The sequence below is a fragment of the Panthera pardus genome, unplaced genomic scaffold, assembly GCF_024362965.1.
Source record: "Panthera pardus isolate Hobbes unplaced genomic scaffold, ASM2436296v1 HiC_scaffold_1, whole genome shotgun sequence".
NCBI lineage: Eukaryota > Metazoa > Chordata > Mammalia > Carnivora > Felidae > Panthera > Panthera pardus.
In genome coordinates this window covers 79,731,328-79,756,860 of record NW_026526654.1, presented here as the reverse complement: position 1 = coordinate 79,756,860, position 25,533 = coordinate 79,731,328, and the positions used below count along the sequence as shown (strand labels likewise).

Here is a 25,533-nt window from a genome sequence, read left to right as displayed (position 1 = left end):
ATATTCAGGTTATTTCTTCTGGTGGCACTTCCCAAAGTTACTATCCAGGTGAAGGAATATACAAATGTAGTTGTACACGTTTGGGAAATTGGTCTCACAGACACTTTCCCAGTTTACGATACTGTCAACAATGTATAAATGTGTTTTCCCATATCCTCACTATATCTTATTACTCTATTCCTGTTTTCAACCTAATATTTTTATTGGTACTTTAAAATTATTCTCTTTATGTATTTCCTTTCTAGGAATATATTTCATTTTTCCACACAATAGATTTGTATAATTGCCCATTTCCTCCTACATTAACTGCTCAGTTATTTCTTTTGACCACTTTTGATGTGAAATTTCAGCATATATTTGAATCCTTTCTACACTTCTTTATTTAGAATAGTAATCTTTTATCCTGATAAATGTCACTTAGATTTTCTCATTAGTTTGCTTTCCTTTTTGAAAATATTGTTGATATCGTAGTATATGTCCATAAAAGAAAGTTTCGTAGGTACAGAAAAGAAGGGGAAGAGAACAGGAGGAGGAGGTGAAGTAAAGAAAAATCATCCAAAATAATTACATTATCTAGAGATTTCCTTCCTTTATTAAATAACACACACCCATTCACATTGATTTCAGCATCATCTATTACACAGAAATTGTATATCCTTCCTCTTTCAATTAATATTATCTTATATCCTTTACCATCTTTAAAAATGCCATTCTATTGATGATATGATATTTTATCATGCAATTTACCATAATTTATGTATCCATTTCCCTAGTGTTCAGCATTTATATTACTTACAGAGCTATTTTGTTTAGTTTTTTTTTTGTGAGTTTCTTACCATCATAAAAAAAACACCTTAGTAAAATCTCATATATAAATCTTAATGTCTATCTCTAGGTTTGGAAAAGTTCCTAGAAGTACATAACTAGTTCAAAAGACATAAATTGTTCTTAGTACTCTGGATGTCAATCGCCAAATTATCCAAGTTACATTTCCACTGATGTTACATTTCCATCTTATATCCTCACCAATACCGACTATTATCACTTGCTAAACTTTGCCAGTTTGATAACCAATAACTTGTGTCCTTTGTTTTAATATGTAATTTTCAATAATTGGTGGCATTCGATGCTTTCCTTTTGAGGTTTATTTTGTTGTATTTCATTTGTAAATGTGGTATTTATATACTCAAACCTGCTTACATTGCCTTTAATGATAACCTTATGCCTTCAGTAGTTAGGATTTTCTTTTCCTTCCTAAGGAAACGTGCGATCTTAAAGGTGTTGGGAAGCATCGGTGCTTGTGTATGAAAAGGCTGGAGTCTCACTGACTGACCTGTGCCTTGCCTCCCACAGCTGCTGGAGAAGGGTCTCCCAAGCATGCAGCAGCCCCTCCTCCAGGTGATCTACAGTCTGCTCAGCTACATGGATCTGTCAGTCGTGCCTGTAAAGCAGTTTAATGTGGAAGTTCTGAAGACCATTGAAAAATATGTCCAAGTGAGTATTTGGATACCTTCACTTAAGAACTACGATGTTTCCAGAGTCATCCCAGAAAGACTGAGGCTTCGCTTGTAGCTTATCCTTGGCTGTAGAACTGTATGGGCGCCAGGCTGCACATTCATGCGTTGATATCCCTAACGCCCTGAGAGCAGTCAGGTGTGGTGGCCGACCACACCGCAAGTGACATACTGAGGAGAAAGACAGGACCAAGCTGAGGCATTTCTGAGCCCCTCAGAGGATGCAGTTCTGCCTCTTGGGGCTCACAGGCCGGGTACTGAAAGCAGGTACCTGGCTGGGAGGGCCCAGCAGGGTTGTATTTGTGGTTTCCTATTTCAAAGAAGGAGAAGGAACCTAGGGCAGGAGTTTCAACATACAAAGGGTTAATTCAGGGATTAAAATTGTCACTTGAGAGTTGAGGACAGTAAGGTTAAGCAACCTGCATGAATGTATTTGAAAATACTACAACAAACAAACACAGGAGTGTACTTGTTGAGTTGCAGAGTTCAAGGGCAGATGCTAGGTTCTATCTGGTTGAACTCATTGGCAAAGCCATACAATGTCAATGTTAGACGTTTTTACCCCATCATCACTTGAATACCACGTTGCTTGCGGAAATTATTTAATGCTAAAAATGATTTCCAAGCCTTTTTTATTGTCCGTGTTTTAAGTGGCATTTCTCCGAAAGTAGTCGTGCACTTGGTAGGCATTCAGTAACACTTTCTCACTTCACAGCAGTCCTGAGGGCCAGGTGTCCAGTTCCTATTTGTCTACAAACCCCTTTCCCCTAGTGCAAAGAAAAAATTGTTTTACTAGACTGCCTATTCTAACTAACTCAGGACTGTGGGCTATCTCTGTTATTCGATATCTTATCTTGAATGGGGACTGATTTCACATTCAAATCATGACCTCCCATTGTGCAGAATTTAAGAGGGAAGGAAATGTGTTTTATTTCATGTGCTCTTATTCCACAGGCTAGGTAAATAATAATAATAACTTTTATCAAGTTCGCTTATCTGTGCTCAATATTTTTATGGGAGAAGCCCATCAGCCTGCCTGGGGCCTGTCAGGGAGACAAAGATCGAAAAACAAAGTGAGTCTCACAGAAAGAGTAGGCATGTGATAAGCCATTAAGGAGAGGAAGGGCATTCCAGGACAACGGAACAAGGAAAGAGCTTGCCTGGTATGAGGAACTCCAAGGTTAGCCTGGGGGGAGGTTACTTCTGTAGGCTGTGCTCAACGTGTGTGGACTCCACACTGCCCACCAGAGGGAGCCCTTAGAGGAGTTTAGGCAGGGAAGCAGCATGGTCTGAAAAGTTCTAGAAAGATCACTGTAGCTGGGGTGGGTATGCTGGACTTCAATAGCGGCTGCAAGTAGGGAGACCAATTAAGAGGCCATTGAAATAGGAGAACCACCAAGGAAGACAGAGACTGGAGGTGGGGAGAATGTTGAGAGTGAGTGGCCAGTAGCATAAATGCATTGGGTTTTTTTTTTTTTTATTCGTACCAAAGAGCTACCTCATTGACCAAAATGGTACCTTGTACTTTTAAACTTCTATTTATTTGAATATGGACAAAATTTGGTATTTTCTTATTTGCTTGTTTCCTAAATGTATCTTCTCATCTGTATAAATTTTTTATGTCATTTGCCTTTTACATATGATGGAACTTCCTGCACTATTTTAAATCTGTGAATTCTGACTGATCAGAAGAAGTTTCAGTAGTTGGGGGTTGATGTGTTTTTAAAAATGAAATTGTTTTTAACCATTGAATGTTTTATTCCCGTCAGAGTGTTCACTGGAGAGAAGCTTTGAATATCCTGAAGCTGGTGGTTTCTCGATCTGCCAGTCTAGTTTTGCCTTCCTACCAGCACAGTGACCTCTCAAAGATAGAAATACATCGAGTGTGGACCAGTGCTTCTAAGGAATTACCTGGAAAAACCCTAGACTTTCACTTTGATATTTCAGAGGTATGTTATCTGTTTCTGTAAATCTCAGCAGCGAGAACAGGCGACAAAGGTCAAAACTAGTTGTCTGGGGAAGGAGAGACTTATTTTACATTTACTTCAAAGTAAGTTTTCTAAGGCCTGCATTAGGTTCTGGTTTTTAGGAACACAGTGAATGTCGTATTCATTGGGGCTCCAATTGGCAGCATTTAAAAATAGAAACTAGCCTCAGCTATATAAAAATGATTTTTTTGAAAGAGATAACTTTAAAATAGAATGACCATAAGCATTTTAGGGGCACCTGGGTGGCTCAGTCGGTTGAGCATCCGACTTCAGCTCAGGTGGTTATCTCGCAGTTCATGAGTTCAAGCTCCATGTCTGGCTCTGTGCTGACAGCTCAGAGCCTGGAGCCTGCTTCGGATTCTGTATCTCCCTCCTTCTCTGCCCTTCCTCTGCTCCCACTCTGTCTCTCTGTCTGTCTCTCTCTCTCTCTCTCTCTGTCTGTCTCTCTCTCTCTCTCAAAGATAAAATAACATTTAAAAAAATTTTTTTAAGGAATGATCATAAGCATTTTAAAGCCTGACCTCATTTCTTTATCTGACAGGTATCATGTCCTATCTTTATATCCACAACTTTGCTCCCTGACCTCCCAGCCAGACCAGCAAATGACTGAGATTTAAAGAGACACAGAATCTGCCTTTACGGTTGTTTCCCCAAGTGACATGACTTTTTAGACCAGTAAAATGATCCGTATTCTTGCCTCAAGGGAGCGGGAAGGAAGGAGAAAGGGGACTAGTGAACCAAGCCAAGGAATCAGGAAGAAAAGAGAGGTTGGGGGGCACCTGGGTGGCTCAGTCGGTTAAGATCTGACCTCACCTCAGGTCATGACCTCGAGGTTTTGTGAGTTTGAACCCTGCATTGGGCTCTCTGCTGTCAGCGCAGAGCCTGCTTTGGGTCCTCTGTCCCCCTCTGCCTCCACCCGTCCCCTGCTCACTTGTACGTTCTCTCTCTTGCTCTTTCTCTCTCAAAAATAAATAAGCATTAAATTTTTAAAAAGAAAAAGAAAAGAGAGGGTGGAAGGTAGTCAGATCTGCCTGCTGCTCTGAGAATGGACATTTGGGAAGCCTGTACCAACTCTAAGATGCACAAATACTTTGCTCTCCTGTCTCGCTTACCCCGTGACCCATAAGCCCACCAAAACAGAAACTATACTCTGTCCATTTTGTAACCAGGGTCTGGTACAGAGTCTGGTGCATTACAGGTACTTAACAAACATTCTTCAACACTGCTGAATGAGTAAGTCCACTGAAGGAATAAACTAGATCTGCTTGTGTGAAACTTACTTGCTCTATTAAGTAGCTAGGTTGTAGTCAGCTTGGGTTTTTTCACACCGTGATCTCAGTGACCTTCTATCATTTCAGTATCCAGGTTAAGATACTCTTTTGCTGCTATTGTGATACCTGCATCTATAGTTCGTGTGTCTGATATTAAGGTGTCCAATCAATAATTTTTTCCATTTGTAACATTCCTTTTTCACATTGCTGGCGGGGAAAGCTACTTTTATTCTTTGGAGTTTGTTCTGTTCCAAAGGGGTACAGAAAGCATGCAGCCACTGGGCTGCACGCCCCAGGGACGGAGCTGCTCCAGAATAAAGAGCCTGGAGAACCAGACGGAGACTTTCCGGCTGGTGTCTACCACCTCTGAGGGTAGGCCCACAAATGGGATCCTGCAGCCCCACTGGGGCTCAAGTTTGGGTGGTGCTGCCTACCCAGCTGCCACCCGGCGCGTGTGAAATGAACTCTCAGGAAGTGAAATTTCCAAAGCGTTGCCCAAGTACCTGCCCTGAACTCATTCATTTAAATAACTGAAAAGATACAATCACTCTAAGTGGATTTTAAATAACTGAGAGTATATAGAGATTGGTGACCAAAGGTTGGGAAGACGGGAAGGAATTTTGGCCTCTTGTTAGAATGATAAGAAATTCTTTTAAGCTTAATCTGAAAACTATTTGCTTTCCTGAATGTTTTGCTTCTGATCTTTACCAGTGGTTTAAGAACAAGCAATTGGATTTGTCTTCAGCTGCTAAAGAGGGTGGGAAAATGTTAACGTTGTAAAATGATTTAGAATGTATATTTGAACGTGGGGCACCTGGTGGCTCAGTCGGTTAAGCATCTGACTCTTGATTTCAACTCCGGTCATGATTTCATGGTTCACGAAATCGAGCCCCACATCAGGCTCTGTGCTGATAGTGTGGAGCCTGCTTGGGATTCTCTCTCTCTCCCTCTCTCCCTACCCCTCCTGTGCTCACTCTTTCTTTCTCTCTCTCTCTCTCAATATAAATAAATAAACTTAAAAAAAATCAGAATGTGTATTTGAACATCAGGAAAATGAGCCTACTTGTAACACTGAACTTCTCTAAGGTTTAATCAAATAGGCAATGTTTGGTTGCTGCTGGGTGGAGCGATCCCATATTCCACAGAACTATTGAACAGATAGAAGAGTGAGATTTTGTATTCTTTTCTGTCAAGACACCAATCATCGGGAGGCGATACGATGAGCTGCAGAACGCTTCTGGGCGCGATGGGAAGCCCAGGGCGATGGCCGTCACCAGGAGCACATCCTCTACCTCATCAGGCTCCAACTCCAATGTCCTTGTTCCTGTTAGCTGGAAAAGGCCCCAGTATTCTCAGGTATAGAATCCTAGTCCCTGGGATTGGAAGAGAGAGCTCAGGGAGACCTCTCGAGCCCAACTGCCCATGTGATCCCGGGTTCCTCCATCACCATCCTGGCATTGCCCACATAGGCATCAACACTTCAGTGATGAGTATCCCGTGGCACCCCAAGGGACCCTGTCTTATCTTGGAAAAGCTCATTTCATTGAGTTGAAATCTGACATTTGCCGCTGCTACCCATTGTTCCTAGCTCTCTTTAGACTTAGGAAATGAAATGTGATCTCTCACCTTCAGAGAGATAAAGAAACCCTCTCCCCTCTACCACTCATTCCAGTGAGTTCTCTTTTCTCCAAAGACTATATCCTTAGTTCTCCCAACCAGTTCTATACAATAGGGCTTCATAAGAATGCAGAATCTGCCCTTCCGGTTGCTTCCTCAAGCCACACTGCTTTTTATTTTATTGTTTGAAGGGTTTTTTTTTTAATATAATTTATTGTCAAATTGGCTAACATACAGTGTGTACAGTGTGCCCTTGGTTTGGGAGGTAGATAGGTAAGCGATGAACCACGGGAATCTACCCACACTGCTTTTTAGACCAGTAAAATGATCTAAATTCTTACCTTGATGGAGACGGGAAGGGGGAGGGAAGGGACTAGTGAGTGAAGCTAAGGAATCAGAAAGGAAAAAGAGGGTGGAAAGTAGTCAGATTTCCTGCTGCTCTGTGAATGAATACTGGGGAGGCCTGTACTTTCTCTAAAAGGTGCAAACACTTTGCATTCCAGTCGCCGTTCTGACTGCTGTCCCCTAAGCATGCACTCCAGTGGTCTCCATGGACAGTCTGAGCTATGTGGAGCAGAACCGGCCGCTGGATCTCTCTGTAGTTCTCTGTCTGTAGATCTCTCTCTCAGTACAGCCTAAGACCGTATTTGCTCAATGGGCAACTGCATTAATGTCATCAGGCTTGCCATCGAGTAAAACCTCTGCATTATTCAGACCTCTTTGGTGACATTAATCACCTTAAGTGGAAAAGGAATTTATTAACTCTCATGGCTTGGCTTCAAGCACAGCTGGATTCTAGTACACAAAATGAGGAACTGGGTCCTTAGACTCCCTCTCCCCTTCTCACTGTCCTCGCCTTCCCTTCCCAGTCTTGGCCCTCCTTTCGTCTCCGGTGATTTCATTCTGAGGCAGACTCTTCTCTTATGAAGCACCAAAAACTTTGAGCAGCTCCAGATTTATATGGTCTTTGGCTCCAATGATTTCAGGTCAAAGGCATTCCCTTCCCAACATCTGAAGCAATTCTAGAAGGACTCTTGCTGCACGTGTGAGGGAGGCAAAGCCCCACTTAGTGGGAGAGGAGCTGTTTCTGCGATAAAAAGAGGGACCGTATTACTGGAAGAAGGCCAAATGGGTGGGCGCTGAGCAGAGAACACTTTGCACACGTGCAGGACTCGCCTTCACCCTCCAGGGTTGGAGGAGTGGAATATATAGCATGGGGCCTGCTGGAACATGGCTGGTTCTCAGTAAGGGTTCACTGAGCTGTTGAGTAAGAGAGCCTACTATGCATTCTTAGGGATTTGGAAAAGAGAAGAAAAATAGACATCCCAACACCCATGTTCCTCTGTATGGATTCCTTCCCCGAATGTAAGATGCCCACTAAAACTTAGGGAAATATTTTAGCAAATCTCTTGCCATTCTCCAACATTAAGGTCTTCCTGTCTTTGGCCTTGATAAAATACTGTATTGGGTGTCCCTTCTATAATGTGGAAAGAAGAATGCAGTGAGCCAAATTCCATTAAGAAAGAAAAGCTATGAGCACTGTTGGCCTCCTAGCAGTCTCCACGTTAACTTAGATCAGATTAAAGGGGAAAAATCATTTTACAGGGTCAGAAAGATTGCTTTAAGAGCATCTCTGAAGTAATTAACATTTTTTAGGCTCTGGCTTACTCTTCCTTTTCATTCTCAACTCTCCAATTATCCCGAGACCTAGTTCATCTATGTCATTGGAAAATGTGATGGTTTATGGAAGAATCTCCGTGCTTAAGTGGCTGAAAAATAAGGCTCATGAAGAAAAGCAAAAGGAATTGAATCTGTTTAACTTTAGGGAGAATAAATTGAGAAAGACTTAATATGGCTTACAGATAATTGAATTCTTTAATGCTGCAGAAAGTAAAGTTATTCTCCCATTTGAGGAAAATAAATGTGTGCTAGAACATAATAGATTTAATTTAGGTGAAAGGAAAGCCTTGCTAATGCTGGAAGTTGTAACAGACAAGAAAAGATTATCAAGGGGAGTCACGAATATCTGCTGAGTTTCACACCCCTCCCTCAGGAAAATGTAGATCAGCACTGTCAAGTAGGAACATAGTGTGTGTCTTGTTTTTAAACTTTGTAAAAGTTGCCTTTTTTAAAAAAGTAAAAAGAAATAGGTAAAATCAATTTTAATAACATGTTTTAGTTAGCCTAATATATCTCAAACATTATTACTTCAATATGCAACCAATAGTTTGCAATATTAATGAGATATTTTGCATTCTCTTTTTTCATACCAAGTCTTTGTGTGTTTTACATCTCAATTCCCACCACATTTCAGGGGCCATAGCCCTTTGTGGCTAATAGCTATAGTATGGAAACAGATCTGATCACAGAACTCCATGATTAAAATGTGTTTGTGTGTCTCTTTTCCAGAAGAGGACAAAAGAGAAGTTGGTGCACGTCCTTTCTCTGTGTGGCCAAGAAGTAGGATTAAGCAAAAATCCATCAGTAAGTTCCATCATATATCACATTCATGTTGGTACCATATCATTTTTACCTTTGATCTTTTTACCTTTAGAGAAGTCCTCTATGAATTACAGGTATGATATCCACCATCATACCCATACTAGATCATACTCATAGGCTACTTCTTTCCACACTACGATTTTTAATCTCACTTAGTTCAGAAACAGTGAATGATTTTGTTAGCTATTTGCTCTAGTTGGTCTATAAATAGCACTGTTCCTTTCATTTTTTAAAATTCTTTGGATTTTGTTATAAATATGCCCAGACTACGTTAATATGGATATGTATATTAATTAAATATAAATAAAATATATAATTATATAATTATTTATTACATATAATAAAATATAAAAATAAAAATATATATATATATATATGTGACTATCTCCTGCACCATATTTAATATACATTCTTTTGGGGTATAATTTTACTCTGCGTATGCACACCCCTTCCTATGATGTCATTATTTGACTCATGCAGAATAGGGATCAAAATAATGATATATCATTATAGTTTTTTTCTCTTACATACATCCACTGATGTTACAGTTAAAACAATAACATGCCATTGCGCTTTGGAATAAATGAATAATCACAGTATTAGAACTTAGCTAATATAAAATTTAGCTTTTATAAAATTTAGCTAATTCAGGTTGTCTGTGAGACTGTCGTAGCAAAAGCAATAAAGATCTCAGGGTCTGGTTTCACCCGGGTATCTCAACCTCTTTGTTATTAGTAAAAAATAAATAGCTAACTAATTTCCCAAGTGAAGTAAGAATTAGCAAACAATTGCTCAGGGGAGCTGTCTGTGAAATCTCAAAATGTACCTATTAACGTAGTTCACGAGCAGGTGAAATGTTAGAGGCTCGTAAATACTTGCTAAAGTGCAGATCGGTGTTTCTTACCGTCCGGAACGTGCCCCTGCCAGCCAGCAGCTAAGCTCAGCTTATGATCAGTAGATCAGTGGGTTTGTTGCTGCTCCTGCGACCTTACTGAGGGCAGAGGGGACGAGGTGACAGTGGCGGGGTGGGCGGAGGGAGAGTGACAAGCGCCCTTTCCCTCTGCGGGGCGGCCCTCCAGCGAGGACCGTCTCCTATTGCCGTTCTGGCTGGCACGTCCTCCTCAGATCTCAACTGCCTGCTTCCGTGCTAGAAACGTTTACCCAGAGTATGTTACCGGTCGGTCAGAGAGGCGGTGCTAACTGGGAAGAAGAGCCTTCAACTGAGGAAGCCTGCATTCTAGCCGCGTCTCTCACGAGCTAGTTGCCTGGCCTTCAGTGCTATTTCTCTCATAGACCCACTTGCAATCCCTGAGCAAACTGTGTGTCGCGGGCCGTTGCGTGAGAACATCGTGCAAGTCACAGGACTGTTCTTAAACACTGGAGGAAAGGGGGACATTTCAAATCCATTCATTCTTTTTACTTTTCAGAGGCACTTGTTATATTAAATAAATACAAACGATTTGCCTGCTTCTCAAGGGAGACTAGATAGACATTATGATGGCTAAAAAAAATCATACCGTTCACTTTTATTTAATACCAATCTATGTTCGGGAGAGACTGGATAGCAAAACATTGAGGTCCACTTACAGTTTATTTCTACAAAGTTCTACTAAAATGTCCCAGTGGGAAAAAAACTAAACACAGAAGATGGTTCTAAGATTATTAACATTCCAGAGGTCTTAATAGGAAAAAAAAAAAAGTTTTGTTCCGTTTATACCAACAGGAAGGGAATTTAGGTAGAAATTACGAGCATGGCTGCTCACATACTCGTCTGTAATTCAAATGAGCAAGGACTGTAGTATTTGTCCTCTGTGTCTTATTCTTTATTGGTTCCTGGTTTATCTCTGAAAGGGTTAAATGCTTTGTACTCACAGGCCATTCTATAATAACGTATCTTTGTATCAGTAGTCCTTAAAATATTTTGTGATAATATGCACGTGAAGTGTATGTGCATGTGTACAATTTCCGACCTCAGTTCAGAAAGAGTGGAAAATTTCTTGGCTGCTCTAGTTTGTCTGTGAATATACACTCAGTTGTCACACACACACACACACACAGACGCTCCGATGGGATCCAGTCTTCATTAAGAAGCAGCATCGTGACTCGAACCTTCTCCTCCTGTGTGAACTTGCGTCTTTGCAATGAGTTTAATGTGAAGGCACCTGTCCAACATAAATACTAAAAGAACGTTCTAAAAATACCCACTTAAGGAATTAGGTGTGTACTCGAAATAGATGGCCACGAAGAGCCAGTCGCAGTTTTTATAGCACAAACAACCGAAGGGAGAACCGTCTCTCAGGAGAGGACTCTTGCGATTCGTAGGTGATTTTTTCATCGTGTGGGGACCTGGACCTTCTGGAGCACCAGACGAGCTTGGTGTCTTCCGAGGACGGCGCCCGGGAGCAGGAGAACATGGATGACACAAACAGCGAGCAGCAGTTTAGAGTCTTTAGGGACTTCGATTTCCTGGATGTGGAGCTGGAGGATGGAGAGGTACCGTATATTCTCTGTAAAAATACCCCCCTCAGCCTTGCCTTGACTAACGAAAAGGTTCTTTTTACCTGCTAACCGATCAGGTTTTATAACAGACTCTTTAATCGGGAGGCCGTAAACTTTGTTTTCAATCAACTTATCCAAAGGACAGCAGCTTAACTTTGGCAGAAGTTACCACACCCTTCCTGTCTGAGTCCACAGCATTTAAGCTGCCAAGTTCTTTCTAAATGGCAGGGATCTGACGTTTAATGACCACACAAAGACTGTGTGTGTGCGGTCCAAAGGTGAACTTTAAAAGAAAAAAAAAAAAAAATCACAAACACATTCAGGTTCTGAGCCTGTTCACTGGTACCTGGGCAAAACTTGCTAAGAGTCTAATTATTTTAAAAGTGAAATTACTCTGATTCAGTTAGTTCAAAGCTTGCCTGCTCCGACCTGAGAAGGGAGCCTCGGGGCTCCAGCATTGTTGTGCTGTTTGATGAAATCACGACTTGAAACAGGATATGGTGCACACGAGAGCTCTTTGCTCTGCTCTAGGCTGCTAGCTCGTGTCCCCGACACCTGCAGCCGCTGAATTCGTGTCTCAACCGGCCAATGCAGATTTGTGGATTTGAATGATAATTACGGTGATAGGATGCTTTCAGTTATGAATCATGTGTTTGAAAACTGGGATTGGAAGGAGGGGCATCATTGTGACCCTCTCGTCTCAGTAGCTTAGAGGCACGTTCCAGCTGGGGAAAGTCTCTGCCTCATGGAGGAAAACAAAACTGACCAAAAGGGAGACTGGCGTACCTAAAAATGCCTGATAAGGAGCCGGCTCCTGGTGTTACTTCACATCCTGAGGCTCACATTCAGCTAAATGCACTGTCTTTCCCAGACAAAGAAAGGGCTTTCTGCCAGTCTTACAGTTAAAATGGAGGCCCGAATTCAAAGTTTAACCTATCCCGTGACTGGTATGCATCTCCTGACTCAACTAGAAACTTGTGGAAACGGTACTTCCGGTAGCTGCCTACCTTCCCTAAAAGGATGGGACTGTGGACCAATCCTCTTATGTTGAGGTAAGGCCAAGGAGCTCTCCACTTTTGTTCCTCCTGGCCAAGGCCTACCCTGGATGTCTGGGGAGAATTCTGTCCCCAGGATGAAGAATGTTTTCTCTACCTCTTCTTTCTGTAGAAACCAAGTTTAGCCTACCCAGTCATTAAAGAATATAAAGACGCTAGCTGTAAAACACCTTTAAAATAAGTGTCAGCTTTTCACCTTGAATTATCCTAGAACCACTAAAAAGTACTGCAGAGTTTTTCTACTGTTAACCTTAATAAGTGATAAAGAGGGGCGCCTGGGTGGCTCAGTCAGCTAAGCTAAGTCCAACTTCGGCTCAGGTCATGATCTCACAGCTCGTGAGTTCAAGCCCTGCATCAGGCTCTGTGCTGACAGCTTAGAGCCTGGAATCTGCTTCAGATTCTGTGTGTGTTTGTGTCTCTCTCTCTCTCTCTGCCCCTCCCCTGCTCATATTCTGTGTCTCTATCTCTCTCAAAAATAAACATTAAAAAAAATTTTTTAATAAATAAGTGATAAAGAAATCAATCACTAAATGTGGTGAGGATTGTTTTAAAAAGTCTAAGCCAAAATACAACTGTTTCGAATACTTTCAAAACGTCTCTGAGCCAAAGCTATATGGGATGTCCGAAGATGAGCTCCCTGATCTGGACCGATGACCTAATTTTTGTTCTTGGCCTAGAATTCACGCTTAGGCACCCTCTTCACTCTGGAAGTTAAAGTAAGGAGGGAAATTTTGATGAAGCAAGAGAGGCATCATTTTCTAGTCTCAGCCAAAATTAAAAAAAAAAAAAATGTCTTATGGGACGTGACCTGGCAAGAGTAACGTCAAGTGGAAGAATCAGACACGGTTTCTGAACAAATTTAATTTCTGTCAAAATAAAGGAAGGAAAATATGAGGTGCCACTCACTTGAAAATAAATATTATACTAATGCTTTGGGGGATAGTTAATAATGAATGCTACATCTGACTTCTAGTATTCTGTTATTCTAGCAAACAAGAACTACAAAATCATAGTGATCATTTTCTCTTATATAATTAAGATTTTATAAGAAACTTGAGAACGTGGGGGCGTGTGGGTGGCTCAGTCAGTTAAGCGTCCGACTCTTGATTTGGGCTCAGATCATGATCTCACCATTCATGAGCTCAAGCCCCACCTTGGGCTCCATGCTGAGTGTGGAGCCTGCTTGGGATTCTCTCTCTTCTCCTCTCCCACTCGCACACTCTTTCTCTCAAAATAAATAAATAAAACTTAAAAAAAAAAAGAAAGAAAGAAACTTAAGAGTGTGAAAGTATGTATTTCATCCAAATAAAATAAACCATCTGAGAATATTTTGCTACTTCTCAATAAGATTATAATAAGGGATTCTAGCAAGCATACAGGGTAGTACAGTAAAAATGCTCGAGCTTTAGGGTCAGGCAAGTCCAACTTTGAATTTCACCTCTGCCCCTGACTTAGCTCTTGGCTTCCTCAGCTATTAAGTGGGTATGATAATAGCCTGCCGAGTTGATGTGAGGATTAGGTAAGAACCTCTGGAAAGCTTCTAGCACAGTGTCAGGCACATAGTAGGCATTCCTTTGTACTGTCATTGGTGAATAATTCCAGCATATCCTCATCTGAGAAAGCCAAGCATATCTGGCATCTAGAGCAAAACACAATGATCAGAAAAGAAAAAAAACTTTTTTTAGATCTGTCCCTTTTCATTAAATAGTCTCAGAATTTACTGACTCCTATCTGTAACGGTTTGCCTTTGAAATTCTTAGAATCTTTAGAAGGTGCCGTGTCCTTGCTATTAATTGCTCATTAACAGTGAACACACCAGGATGACAGACACTAGCCTCGTGAGATGGATCAGGTGATGCCACCTTTTTTTCTCCCAGTTGATGAGCCTCATTCATTTCCCCACAACACTGAACAATTTGCTCACAAAGAAAAATTGAAGCATCCCCCCGCCCCCCACCAAAAAAAGGGCATTGAGGAGCACAAGGTGTCAGTCACTGAAGTGACAAGCTATTTCAGAAATCGTATTTATGATTTGTTACCCCAGATACATCATCCGCCCCTAAGAGGATTGGAATTGCTGGTGCTTGGTACTGATTTCTCTCTTTGGGGGTTTGTAGATCTTTACCTTTTTTTTTTTTTTTTAAGTTGCATCAAATGAAGTATATATCGTTGGCACTGTTTGTTGCTGTTGTGTTAAAACTAAGATAAATGCACTTGAGTATCTTTAATATTATCGTTTTAAATAGACCTCTTATTTGTTTTTCTGTCCATTCAATCCGCTACGAAGGAACTGCAGGTAAGATGATGCTATGTTTAATTCAGATCCGCTAAGTAGATATTTTGCATCGTCGCAGATTTATAACAACATAATTGCTTTTCTTCCTCCCTTCTAGCGTATGTATGCCTATCTGCGCGCATATTTACATTGAGGTGTGCGTGAGACAAAAAGTGTTTTTCTTTGTGGCTCCAGGATGGGAATAGTTTCCAAACTATAAATACAAGACAATTTTAAAATCTAGTCTGGAAGTTGCATAATTATATCTCTTGAGAGAAAGTGAGGTTTAAATAGGACCCATGGAAATCTTATAATGCCTGAGAAGGCAGCCGCACAACGGAATTCGTTGTGTTGTTACCTTCTCTAATTAAAGGTGAAGTCAACAAGCGGCATCCAACAGTATACCACGAACACTTCCAAGCAGATCTGCTTATTTTCCAGGAATTAGGAGCTGTCTTTGTATGGCAACTGTATAAAGTTTCATCCAGATGAGAACCATTTCTCAAAAGGGGGTCCTAATAATAATGGCACCCAGGAAACGGGCATAAGCCAGGACCGTCCTGGGCGTACTGACTTGTGATCACCCTACTATCCATTGCCATGTCAGACTTACTCTGAGTAGGCATATCTGGGCAAATACATTTTGACCACAGTGCACTTATGTCCCTTCACCAATAATTCTTACCTGACAGAGTTCTAGTGTGGAAAAAAAATTATTTCAAAGAATAGTGTTTCCAACATTTCTAGAATGTTCAGTCACTAGTACTTATCTCAGTACAAATCCTGAGTGGTTAAGTTTGATAGCTGACATACGCAGATTATCTTGAATAATTAGCCATCTCCTAAATTTTCTCCCACATAGAAAAATCTGACATAATCAGTAAGACACTGTTTTGACCTTGTGGGTTGACTTTTAATCACCACACACACTTGAGCTAGATAATAGCACTCTTGCATCTCAGTTCTTCAGCCTCCACCGCGGTAACAGTTTCAACACCGTTCCCTCTAATGGAGAGCTATCGTATCCTCCAGAAAGACATCCCACTATTCTTCCTGCGACAGACGCCTTCCCTTACAACCCCGCTTCTCATGCCTGGTCCAGCCGGGTCTTCACCAGAGGTGCAGTTATATCAGTAGGAGCCATCATCCTTGCCCGGTGTAGCATTCCCTGCCCCTGGGCGTCCATGTTTCTCTGCAAGCTCATGGTTCTGTCTCGGGCTCAGTGTCGGAGACTTCCAGAATTGTCACCTAAGATAGTTCATCCAGCCGATCCACTGATTGGATGCACAAGAATCGGTGCTAGGATTTATGTTTTCTATTCATATTTTGTGTATTTCTCCCAGTAATCTGCACAGTCTTTTTTCTCTGTACTCTTATTCTTCCAATCTTTTTAACTTCTTCACACATTGCGATTTCTTTTTCTCTCCCGTATTCTTGCCTCTCCACATTTTTTATTTCATTTTTTCACCGAAACAGCTATTTTAAAATCCCAGCACAACAGTTAACCTTTTCCACTAGGAAAAAAAAAAATTATTTGGTGACAGTTTATCACAGCAGATACAGATAAAGGTATAGATACAGATAAGACAGCAGATATAGGTACAGGACATGGAAATCATATTCAACGTCTCCTTTTTATAATCAGACGGTCCTAAGAACAATCATAAACATCACGCATGGGGATCAATAATGATAATGATTTCTGTATCATATCCAGAATGTGCTCAGGATCATTACCTGTTGCCTTCCACCATGAATAGCCAAAACAGACTTTGGAAAAGCTAAGCGTCTGTTCTGTGAGAGATCTATGAGAATGGCAAGGTGTGCTTCATTCAGATCCAGGAGAAATAGATCCTTAAACCAGAGGAAGATTAGTAAATTTAATGATCCTAATTTTAACAGTGATTTGCCTCTCTCATATTATACGGTTACGCTAGTCACTGAGCTCTCACCGGAAAAAGTTGTTTTATTTCAGTGACCCATCAGACAGTGTTTCACATGGCCAATAAATGAAAGGATTCTGGGCTAGATTTTGTTTAGATTCCCTGTTCGTGTAGGTTAAAACTCGCTTATCAGGGGGCTGTGTACTATTTCCCTTGCTTTATTCCTGTTTTAACACAGAGAAAAATAAAACCCCAGTTCCTTTCTACGAAAAGATTTTGTGTGGACAAAGATACTTAATATCAGACGGTTAGCAGAGCAAGTCTGAGATACAATTAGAAGCTTGAACACTTGGATTGCCACTTAGCACGGTTGTCAGTAAATTAAAAGGTACAAGTCAGCGATAGTGCTTGGGACCAAGTCAGTCATTTCAGGAAAGCAACTCATTTCCACGTTGGGACAATTACTTAAAGATGAGCCTAAAGCAAAAGTCAAGCCACACTGCTCTGGCCTCTGCGTAGTGCATGATCCGTCAGACTTCGCCCAGCTGCTCTCAGATGTTCTTTTAACTCGCATTTGATCTGCAAAAACCGCTGTAGCAGGAACAGGCTGGAATGTTTACCTAATGAATGCTCTTCTACTTAATACCCAAGGGATGTGGAATGTGCTACAGCATAGCTCCTACTTTTTCTCCTTCTGAAAATAGTACTAAACGGGCCGGGGAGGGGGGCACACCTCTTTGGAGATTGTTTTAATATTAATGGTCTCTTTCTTACAGCTCTTTGGAAACACAGATCATTATAGGGTTTACCAAAGTCACAGTTTAAAAAATACAATACTACCCGCCACGCCATGGAGAAGCGTGCAGTGCTTCTCCCTGCGAGTTAATACGCATCTAGGTGAAAACAGTATGCTTTCACTGCCTTCCACATCATGTGAACAAATTGGTTGCTACCAAGGTAGACGAGAGCTTGAGAGTTCGTCATGAAAACGTTTGTTTCTAAGCTATGATTATGACTTAACTGGATGTGTGAAGGTGTAAGTGCAGGAAGATCCTGGCATAAAAACCAGCTGCTGGTATGATTTCAGGGTGAGAGTATGGACAATTTCAACTGGGGAGTGCGCAGGCGTTCTCTGGACAGCTTGGACAAGTGTGACAGGCAGCTTCTGGAGGAGAACCCACTTGCAGGAAGGTCTCCCAGCCTCAACAAAATGAACCGTGAGGATTCTGACGAGTCCTCCGAAGAGGAGGACCTCACAACCAGCCAGATCCTGGAGCATTCAGACCTAGTAAGTAGAAACCTTCCCACCATAGGAGACGGGAGACTATGTTCGTACCCGAAGCAGTAAGCATGGTTTCCAGTCGCCGCTAAAGAAACTTTCCACCGCTGCTAAACCCAAATCCGAAACGTCGGGTGGCGTCCAACCGATTGTAACGTGCCTCTTGCCTCTAGGGTGCCAACAGACACGACTACTGGGGCATTTGTTATAAGCCCTCGATGGCATCGAGTCTGTTCAGGCCTGGACTTTCCTCAAATAACTTTTATGAGTCTGGAACCTTTTTAAAAATTCCTGAGACATCTGAAGTCTTAGGCAGTCTAACAGTGGGACGTTTGGATGTGGTTATCTGCAGATAAGAGTGTTCATGTTTTCCAGTTCTGGGCCATCATTGGCTCTGCCAGCTGCCGTGTGTCAGTTCTAACGGTAGCGAAATACATACGTTAAATGATACCTGTCAGCCAACAACCGGCTCGGGCAGTGGTTTGTACTCTTACGTAGAGAATAATTCGAGCTTTTAGAGAAACTTCACTCTGTGTTTTACCTGCTCCGCTTTCTCAACAGATCATGACTCGTTCCCCTTCCGAGGAGACGAATCCCCTGGAATCGCTCGCCGCGGCCTGTGACATGACCCCTGCCGACCCTCATTCCTTTAGCACCAGAATGGCTAGCTTTGACGCGGCTCTGTCTGACATGAATAATCTGCAGATCTCTGAGGGCTCCAAGGTGAAGAGATTTTGGCAATTACGATGGCAATTTACTTAAAGAAAAAGTACCTCCAAATTGCTGAGAAATCTTGGGGGGGCTATAAGTGGAGAGACTGCCTTTATCTTTTTCTTTCTTGCTTTTCTGAAATACTTGAGTTTGCGCACCTGAGCCTCGGTTTTGAAGCGGTTTCCCTCTCGCAAATGAGCAGCCACCTTCTTGTTGGCTGAAAGAGCTTCAATCTGAGGTCCTTTTCAGACGGAACACTTGGCATTTCCCATACAGCAGGAACACTGCTGATTAATGGCAAAACAAATCGGCATATGTCTGAGATGGTTGTGACTTGGAAACTGCTGTTCTTTGTCATGACTTTTATAAAACAATATGCTAAGTGAGGAGTGGGCGTATGCATGTATTTGGGGAAATTTTTTCCTATGTAGGAACCAGCTATACAATCTGTGCATTGATTCCATTCTGGCCTTTTGGCATACTATTGGAATTTTCAGTGTTGATCACAATATTATGCCAGATTTGCACAAAACCGTCCTAGCCAGACTGAGGAGAGAAGTAAGTAACGGATACAGTTTTCTTATTTAAAAGGTCAGGTCTTTAAAAAGCTAACAATGTACATACCATTTGAAGTTGATTTTATCAAATTTCCCTACAGTATCATCACCATAAAACTACCCACTCCCACACTGGGTTCACATAAATGCCCACATTTATGCCCGTCAGTATAGAATTTTATTCTCTTATACTGGAAATACCAAAATAACTTCCTACTGCTGTTAAGGGAAAACTTCCTTCTCCTGAGTTTGGCAGTACAAGTTTGAAAGAGAAAACTATAAAAAACAATTTTTAAGATGTATAAAAGTATATTCTTTCTGATACTTCTAGTGGGAAAAACTATAATGCTGGCTGCTGTATGTTCTTTTATAGTGGACTTAAAATAGATTGAGACCGAGGGAAATCTATGTCCTTCAAACCAAGGACAACCACCCAAATCACAATCACTTAAAAATATTGAAGATTAAAGAATGATTTCTAAGAGAGCCTCACTGCCAAAGGGGTATAGTCAAATTCTTAGAGTCAGTGGAGTCCTTTTTTAACCAAAAAAGGCCCAGAAAGGAAACTTGTCTGAGATTAAAATTCCAGAATCCTAAGATTAATAAATTTCATGAAAAGGACATCACAAAATAAATGTGAAGTTATTAGTGTTTGTTATTCCTCAGTCCTAGAATAGCCATTTTCTCCATTTTTTCTAGTCTGAATGCTAAATTACATAGATTTCTCCTAGAAAGCACTACCTAAGTGGTAATATATTTATGGACTCCCACAGAAATCATCTAATTCTGTCAAGGAAAAGTTAAGTCTAATTTCTGAAAGGCTGTCTCTGTTTTCCCCCACGAGCTGGGTTTCTGCAGGGTGTAATACAGCCGTGATGTTAGAAAAAGAAAAGAAAGGAGATTTTTGTAAGAATTCAGCCCTCCCCTAATAGATTAAGTTTATGTGCACTAATAACCCACACCAGTCACCAGCAGTCAGTCTCGTTGGCACCACCGTAGTTTTTAAAAAGCAGGGAAAAAGCAGATATGGATAAACCTCTGAAACTCTGCGTTTATGAGCAATTCCTTCAAAGACATGAGATATCTTGTTTCCCTACCATATCTTTAAACACTCCTCTTAATTTCCCTATTAATCCTAGATTCAGAATACTAACTGGGTGGCCGGATAGCAACCTGTGATAATGCTCTAATTCATATATATTTCTCTTTTGCCTTCCTTTGTTTTGTTTTGTTTTGTTTTGTTTTTTAAGAAAGTGACTCACTGAACTGTGTGCGTGTGATGCCTTCTTTTCCTCTTCTGGTCTGTAACCCAGTTGCCTTCCTTCCTCTCATAAAGAACAGTCAGTTCTCCGGCTGACTCCCCCTGGCCCACATTCAAACCCAGCCTCTTTTTCCATTCTACTTGCTCTGTCTCTCGCCTGCCCCTCATTGATCCCAGTTCTGCCTGACCTAGAGCCCTTTCATTTCGCTGCTCAGTCTACATTTGACAGCGGGGTGAGACGAGCCTCTTCCATCCGTTATCTCCAGGGGGTATCCCTAAGAGCACAGCATGTATGTAAATGGGTCTTAGAGGATTTCCAGTATGGAAAGACCTGTGAACGGGGCAGGCTCAGTGAACAACTATGGATCACTCATGCACCCTGCAGGTATTTCTTGAGCATTTACTATACTGGCCCCTGGTGATTCTAAATTCCAGTTGCCATAGGTAAAGGAATTCTGTATCAGAGAATTCCCTCCGGATAGGCTTGCTTTGGAAGATGAGGGTTTTACAGTGCAAAGAGCAAGTCCGATCGCTCTGATTATCTCCTTGATGTCAGGCAAGTCCCTTTCCCACACACGAGTTGTCTATAAAATGTGAGGGGTCTCTGTACTTAGCATTTCTATCCCCCGTAATTACGGGTCAAATGTGGCCATCTACTGAGAACCTCCTTGCAAACTATTGCAGACAAGAATGAAAAGAAGGTAAAGAATTAACAGTACTCCGGAGAATGCCCGAGTCCAGTTGTAGAAACTCACTGTATTGTAGCTGGGAAATAAGTGCCCCCAATTTCTATCACTCTCAGGATTTGTCACTTTTATTTTTTCCTTCAGTGGAATAGATTTTCCCAAATGTATTCTCACATGGTGAGGGGATCCTTTCCTCTTTTTCTTCTTCCAGGCTGAAGCTGTCCAGGAGGAGGAGGACACCGCCGTGCACGAGGACGATCTTTCTAGTTCTGTTAATGAACTCCCGGCAACTTTCGAATGCAGTGGTAGCTTTAGCCTGGATATGACTGAGGCAGAAGAAAAGGGCAATCGAGCACTGGACCAGTTTACTCTTGCAAGGTAAAGAAGCCCCTGGTGGAAATGAGCAGTGATGGTGTACCTGGCACTTTGTCTTGTATTCACTGTATCTCAAGTGAGGTCACGTGGGCACTGCTGGGACTTCCTAACGAGGAGTCCAAATTGGCTTCTGACTCAGAGGGCTCTCGGCTGGTCAGAGCCGTGCAACCGAGTGAGGAACTGAAAAGGGTACTCATGCACAGGGACTCATAAAGCCACTGAGTAACGTAGAATAACAGAGTAACATAAAGCCATGGCATAACTCAAAAGCCAAAAAGGGGTCTGGGGACATGGTCCGGGTTTTGCACACTTTGAAGATAAGCAAGACTGGCAAGCCTTGGAAATGAGGAGTTCTTTCCATTTCGAGTTTAAAGACAAGAACAAGAAGCTCTTTATAAGTTAAATACCTACTCTTTTTTAAGTGGGTGGCTTTCAGCCTAGTCACTGATGTTTCTGAGACTAGTGAGCTGTAGTCAGAGAACACGAATGGACAAAAATAGAGAGGAATAGATAAAACACTAATGCAGCATCTAGAATAAATAACAAGTGATGAAGGCTACAGATTGGCTTCTGGAAAAGAAAGTCAGAATCCTAAAATCTCTCTTCTGAATGTGGACAAGAACGAAACAGGTTTGGATACGGCTAGACAGAGACCTTCTGTTATGGTGAGCAGTATCTGGTCTTTGAAGGGCAAGCTGATGGTGATAATACCCACAGAAGAATCTGACCTTTCACTTGTGTTTATTATCTTCCCTCTCCTCGTCCCTCTCGGTCTCTCTCACCCTGCGTTTCTCTTCTTGAATTTTCCCTTTCTCCCTTCTCCCTCTTCTCCTGGGCATTCATGCATGTGCAGCCATTAATACTCTCCCCGACAAAGGAAAAGCTAAAAGATTCAAAATGTTTGTTATAATGGTTCATAATGGAAAATGAAAAGGATCAAAAGTGCCAAAGCATGGCAAGTAGTGTTTATGTGTCTGGGGAATGGCCACTGGGAGGGACAGTTGCTGGAGGCTCCAAGAGGTCAGGGGGAGCCTAGGTGTCTCAGTCGGTTAAGCATCTGGCTCTCGATTTCGGGTCAGGTCATGATCTCATGTTTCATGAGATGGAGCCCCGCATTGGGCTCTGTGCTGACAGCATGGAGCCTGCTTGGGATTCTCTCTCTCTCTCTCTCTCTCTCTGCCCCTCATCCCTCATGCACACTTGCACTCTCTCTGGCTCTCTCGCTCACTCACTCTCTCTCAATAAATAAATGTGTACAAAACTTAAAAAAAAAAAAAGGAGGTCAGAAAGGGAGACATCATAGAAATTCTAGAGGAAAGGTCTCTTTCCTCCAAGCAGAAGAGAACGTTGAAGGGCTGTGAAGGAGAGCTGAGTCCCTACAGCAACCTCAAAGGGAGGAGGGGACAGAACAGCTGACAGGGTTAGAATTTACACAGCCCGGTGAAGGATGAGGACGTCACTCCTTGACCAGGTTGTTTTCATCTTTCACAGCTTTGGAGAAGGTGACAGGGGGGTCTCTCCCCCTCCCTCGCCCTTCTTCTCGGCCATCCTTGCTGCGTTTCAGCCCGCGGCCTGTGACGATGCAGAGGAAGCCTGGCGCAGCCACATCAACCAGCTCATGTGCGACTCAGATGGCTCCTGTGCTGTGTATACATTTCATGTGTTCTCCTCCTTGTTTAAGGTACGGTCCTCGCTAGCAGTTCAGATGACTAGGTCTCTTAGGGGAGCCAGCTAGCTTCCGGTTTCAGAAGGGGTGCTTGTTTCATTCTGGGTCTGCATTATTTTCTCCTCCAGATACCCCCCCAGTTGCCTGTGACTTCAGCCTTTCTTCTGTTTAACCGTAATCTGCTCAACCTTCTTAAACTGGTATCGCAAAGGCCTTGCCCCCAAATGATTGAGTCCACACGCTGTCCTGTTTGCTGGCTTATCTTGATGTCGTGATCCCAGGCAACCGTGACATGATGTCAGAACCAGCGAGTGGTATCATCTGCCGAGCCTATCCTGCACTCCTCTTAGACCCCTTCTGTACCTCTCTTTTTTCTTTACTGTTCATGTTTATGTTTTTCTTGTGTTTTATCTCTTTCCCGGCATGAATTCCTTAAACATGTCAGCCGTAGCTATGAACACTTGCTTCTCCTCAGAGATGCTTCCGGACACATGAACAGTCATACTTTGCGTCTCCTGGGTGAGCCACAGCCTGGCGAGTCCAGATGGTGTCTTTGTGCAAATTGGAAACGGATGTCCCTTCCTCCAGAGCATTGCAGCACAGGGTGTGGCCAGCAGAGGGCAGGCTGGATCTCAATCCCTCCGCCAGGCACCTGTGGCATCTTGCACACAACTCAACGTAGCAGCCTCTGTGTGGACACCTTCAGATTTCAGCTATTATCCCCAAACACACTTACAACATCTGAACCAAAGAGGTGGAGGGAACTTGACTTCTGATGGGTGATCGAAGGTTTATTTTTATGCCTGCCTGTCTGTTGCTATGCAAATACCTGTCGGTTCCTCTGTGCATCTTGCTCTGAACTTTTGCTCTCTAAATTTCATCAAACGATTGGTGGAGGTGGGAGGGGCATCAATAGAAGAGAAAGATGGCCTGTTTTGAAGCAACCCCGAAGGTCTGCCGTCATCGCTGGAATTAACTAGCCCTGTGTGCTGTATTTGAGGCTGATCCTGTCTGGGAAAGTGGCATGGCTGGAAGTAATGTTTAGCCATGAAGATGAGGCTATGGGTGAAGATTTGTATGGTTACCATACAGTGTAGGAGAAAACTAGTTTTAAAAAGCCAGTATGTATGGTAGTATTTTTTAAAAAATTTTTAAGCTTTATTTCTGAGAGAGAGAGAGACAGACAGAGCATGAGTGGTGGAGGAACAGAGAGAGAGGGAGACACAGAATCCGAAGCAGGCTCCAGGCTCTGAGCTGTCAGCACAGAGCCCATCACGGGGCTTGAACTCACGAACCATGAGGTCATGACCTGTGCCCTACTTGGACATTTAACCGACTGAGCCCCCCAGGTGCCCCCCTTTTTTTTAATTTTTTAAGCTTTATTTCTCAGGGGGGGTACTATTTTTTTAATGTCTAGAAAATAGTGAAGATTATACACTAGCATTTCACTGTAGTTTACTCAGGGTGATGAGATTATAGGTGTATTTCTCCCTGCTTCTTTTTACTTTCTTTAGAGCTCCTATTTTCCACTAATGAAAATGCCTTTCTTTCAGCATTTTTTCTCAACTTGTATTTGCTCAGTCACAAAGCAGAATTGCCGCTAATAATGCAGGGGAAATGTGAAAAGGGACTTACATAGTAGTTCCAACTTTCGGTAGATGTGAGTAATGGGGGAGTGACCAGCCAGACAAGGTAGAACCCTCTTACACTGTCTTATAGGTTGAGCTCTATAGAGTAGATCATGAAAGAGGGACAGTCACTTGGCTGGACTGAGGGATGGGCTCACTAATCACCTTCAGGAAGAGCCATGGCAGAAGGGAAAGGCAGGAAAATAAGGAATTCTATTAAAAGTGCAAAATGAACCACATCTTCTTTATCCATGTGGTTTATACATACAATGGAATACTACTTGGCACTGAGAAAGAATGAAATCCTGCCATTTGCAGTAACGTGGATGGAACTGGAAGGTATGATGCTGAGTGAAATAAGTCAGTCAGAGAAGGAGAGATAACATATGTTTTCACTCCTATGTGGATCTTGAGAAACTTAACAGAAGACCATGGGGGGAAGGGAAGGGGAAAAAATAGTTACAAAAAGAGGGGGAGGGAGGAAAACCATAAGAGACTCTTAAACACAGAGAATAAATAAATAAATAAATAAATAAATAAAATTTAAAAAAAGAGAACAAACTGAGGGTTGATGGGGGAGAGGAGAAGAATGGGTGCTGGGCATTGAGGAGGGCACTTGTTGGGATGAGCACTGGGTGCGGTATGTAAGCGAGGAACCATGGGAATCCACCCCAAAAACCAAGAGTACACTTTACACACCGTACGTTAGACAATTTAACAATAAATTATATTTTAAAAATAAAATAAAATTAACTTAAAAATAAAT

The 25,533-nt window shown here is 42.1% G+C and overlaps 1 protein-coding gene across 8 annotated transcripts in view; it reads left to right on the top strand.

The window, feature by feature from the left end:
* Nucleotides 1–25,533, top strand: part of FRY (FRY microtubule binding protein) — a 441,494-nt gene that overhangs the window by 388,589 nt on the left and 27,372 nt on the right. For all 8 annotated transcript variants that reach the window (XM_053900511.1, XM_053900505.1, XM_053900498.1 and 5 more), the window contains 9 exons: nucleotides 1,354–1,494; nucleotides 3,284–3,463; nucleotides 5,968–6,129; nucleotides 8,800–8,874; nucleotides 11,215–11,385; nucleotides 17,692–17,892; nucleotides 18,445–18,606; nucleotides 21,310–21,476; nucleotides 22,965–23,154. In XM_053900511.1, coding sequence (XP_053756486.1) covers nucleotides 1,354–1,494; nucleotides 3,284–3,463; nucleotides 5,968–6,129; nucleotides 8,800–8,874; nucleotides 11,215–11,385; nucleotides 17,692–17,892; nucleotides 18,445–18,606; nucleotides 21,310–21,476; nucleotides 22,965–23,154 — 1,449 coding nt within the window. The remainder of the gene's footprint in view (nucleotides 1–1,353; nucleotides 1,495–3,283; nucleotides 3,464–5,967; nucleotides 6,130–8,799; nucleotides 8,875–11,214; nucleotides 11,386–17,691; nucleotides 17,893–18,444; nucleotides 18,607–21,309; nucleotides 21,477–22,964; nucleotides 23,155–25,533) is intronic.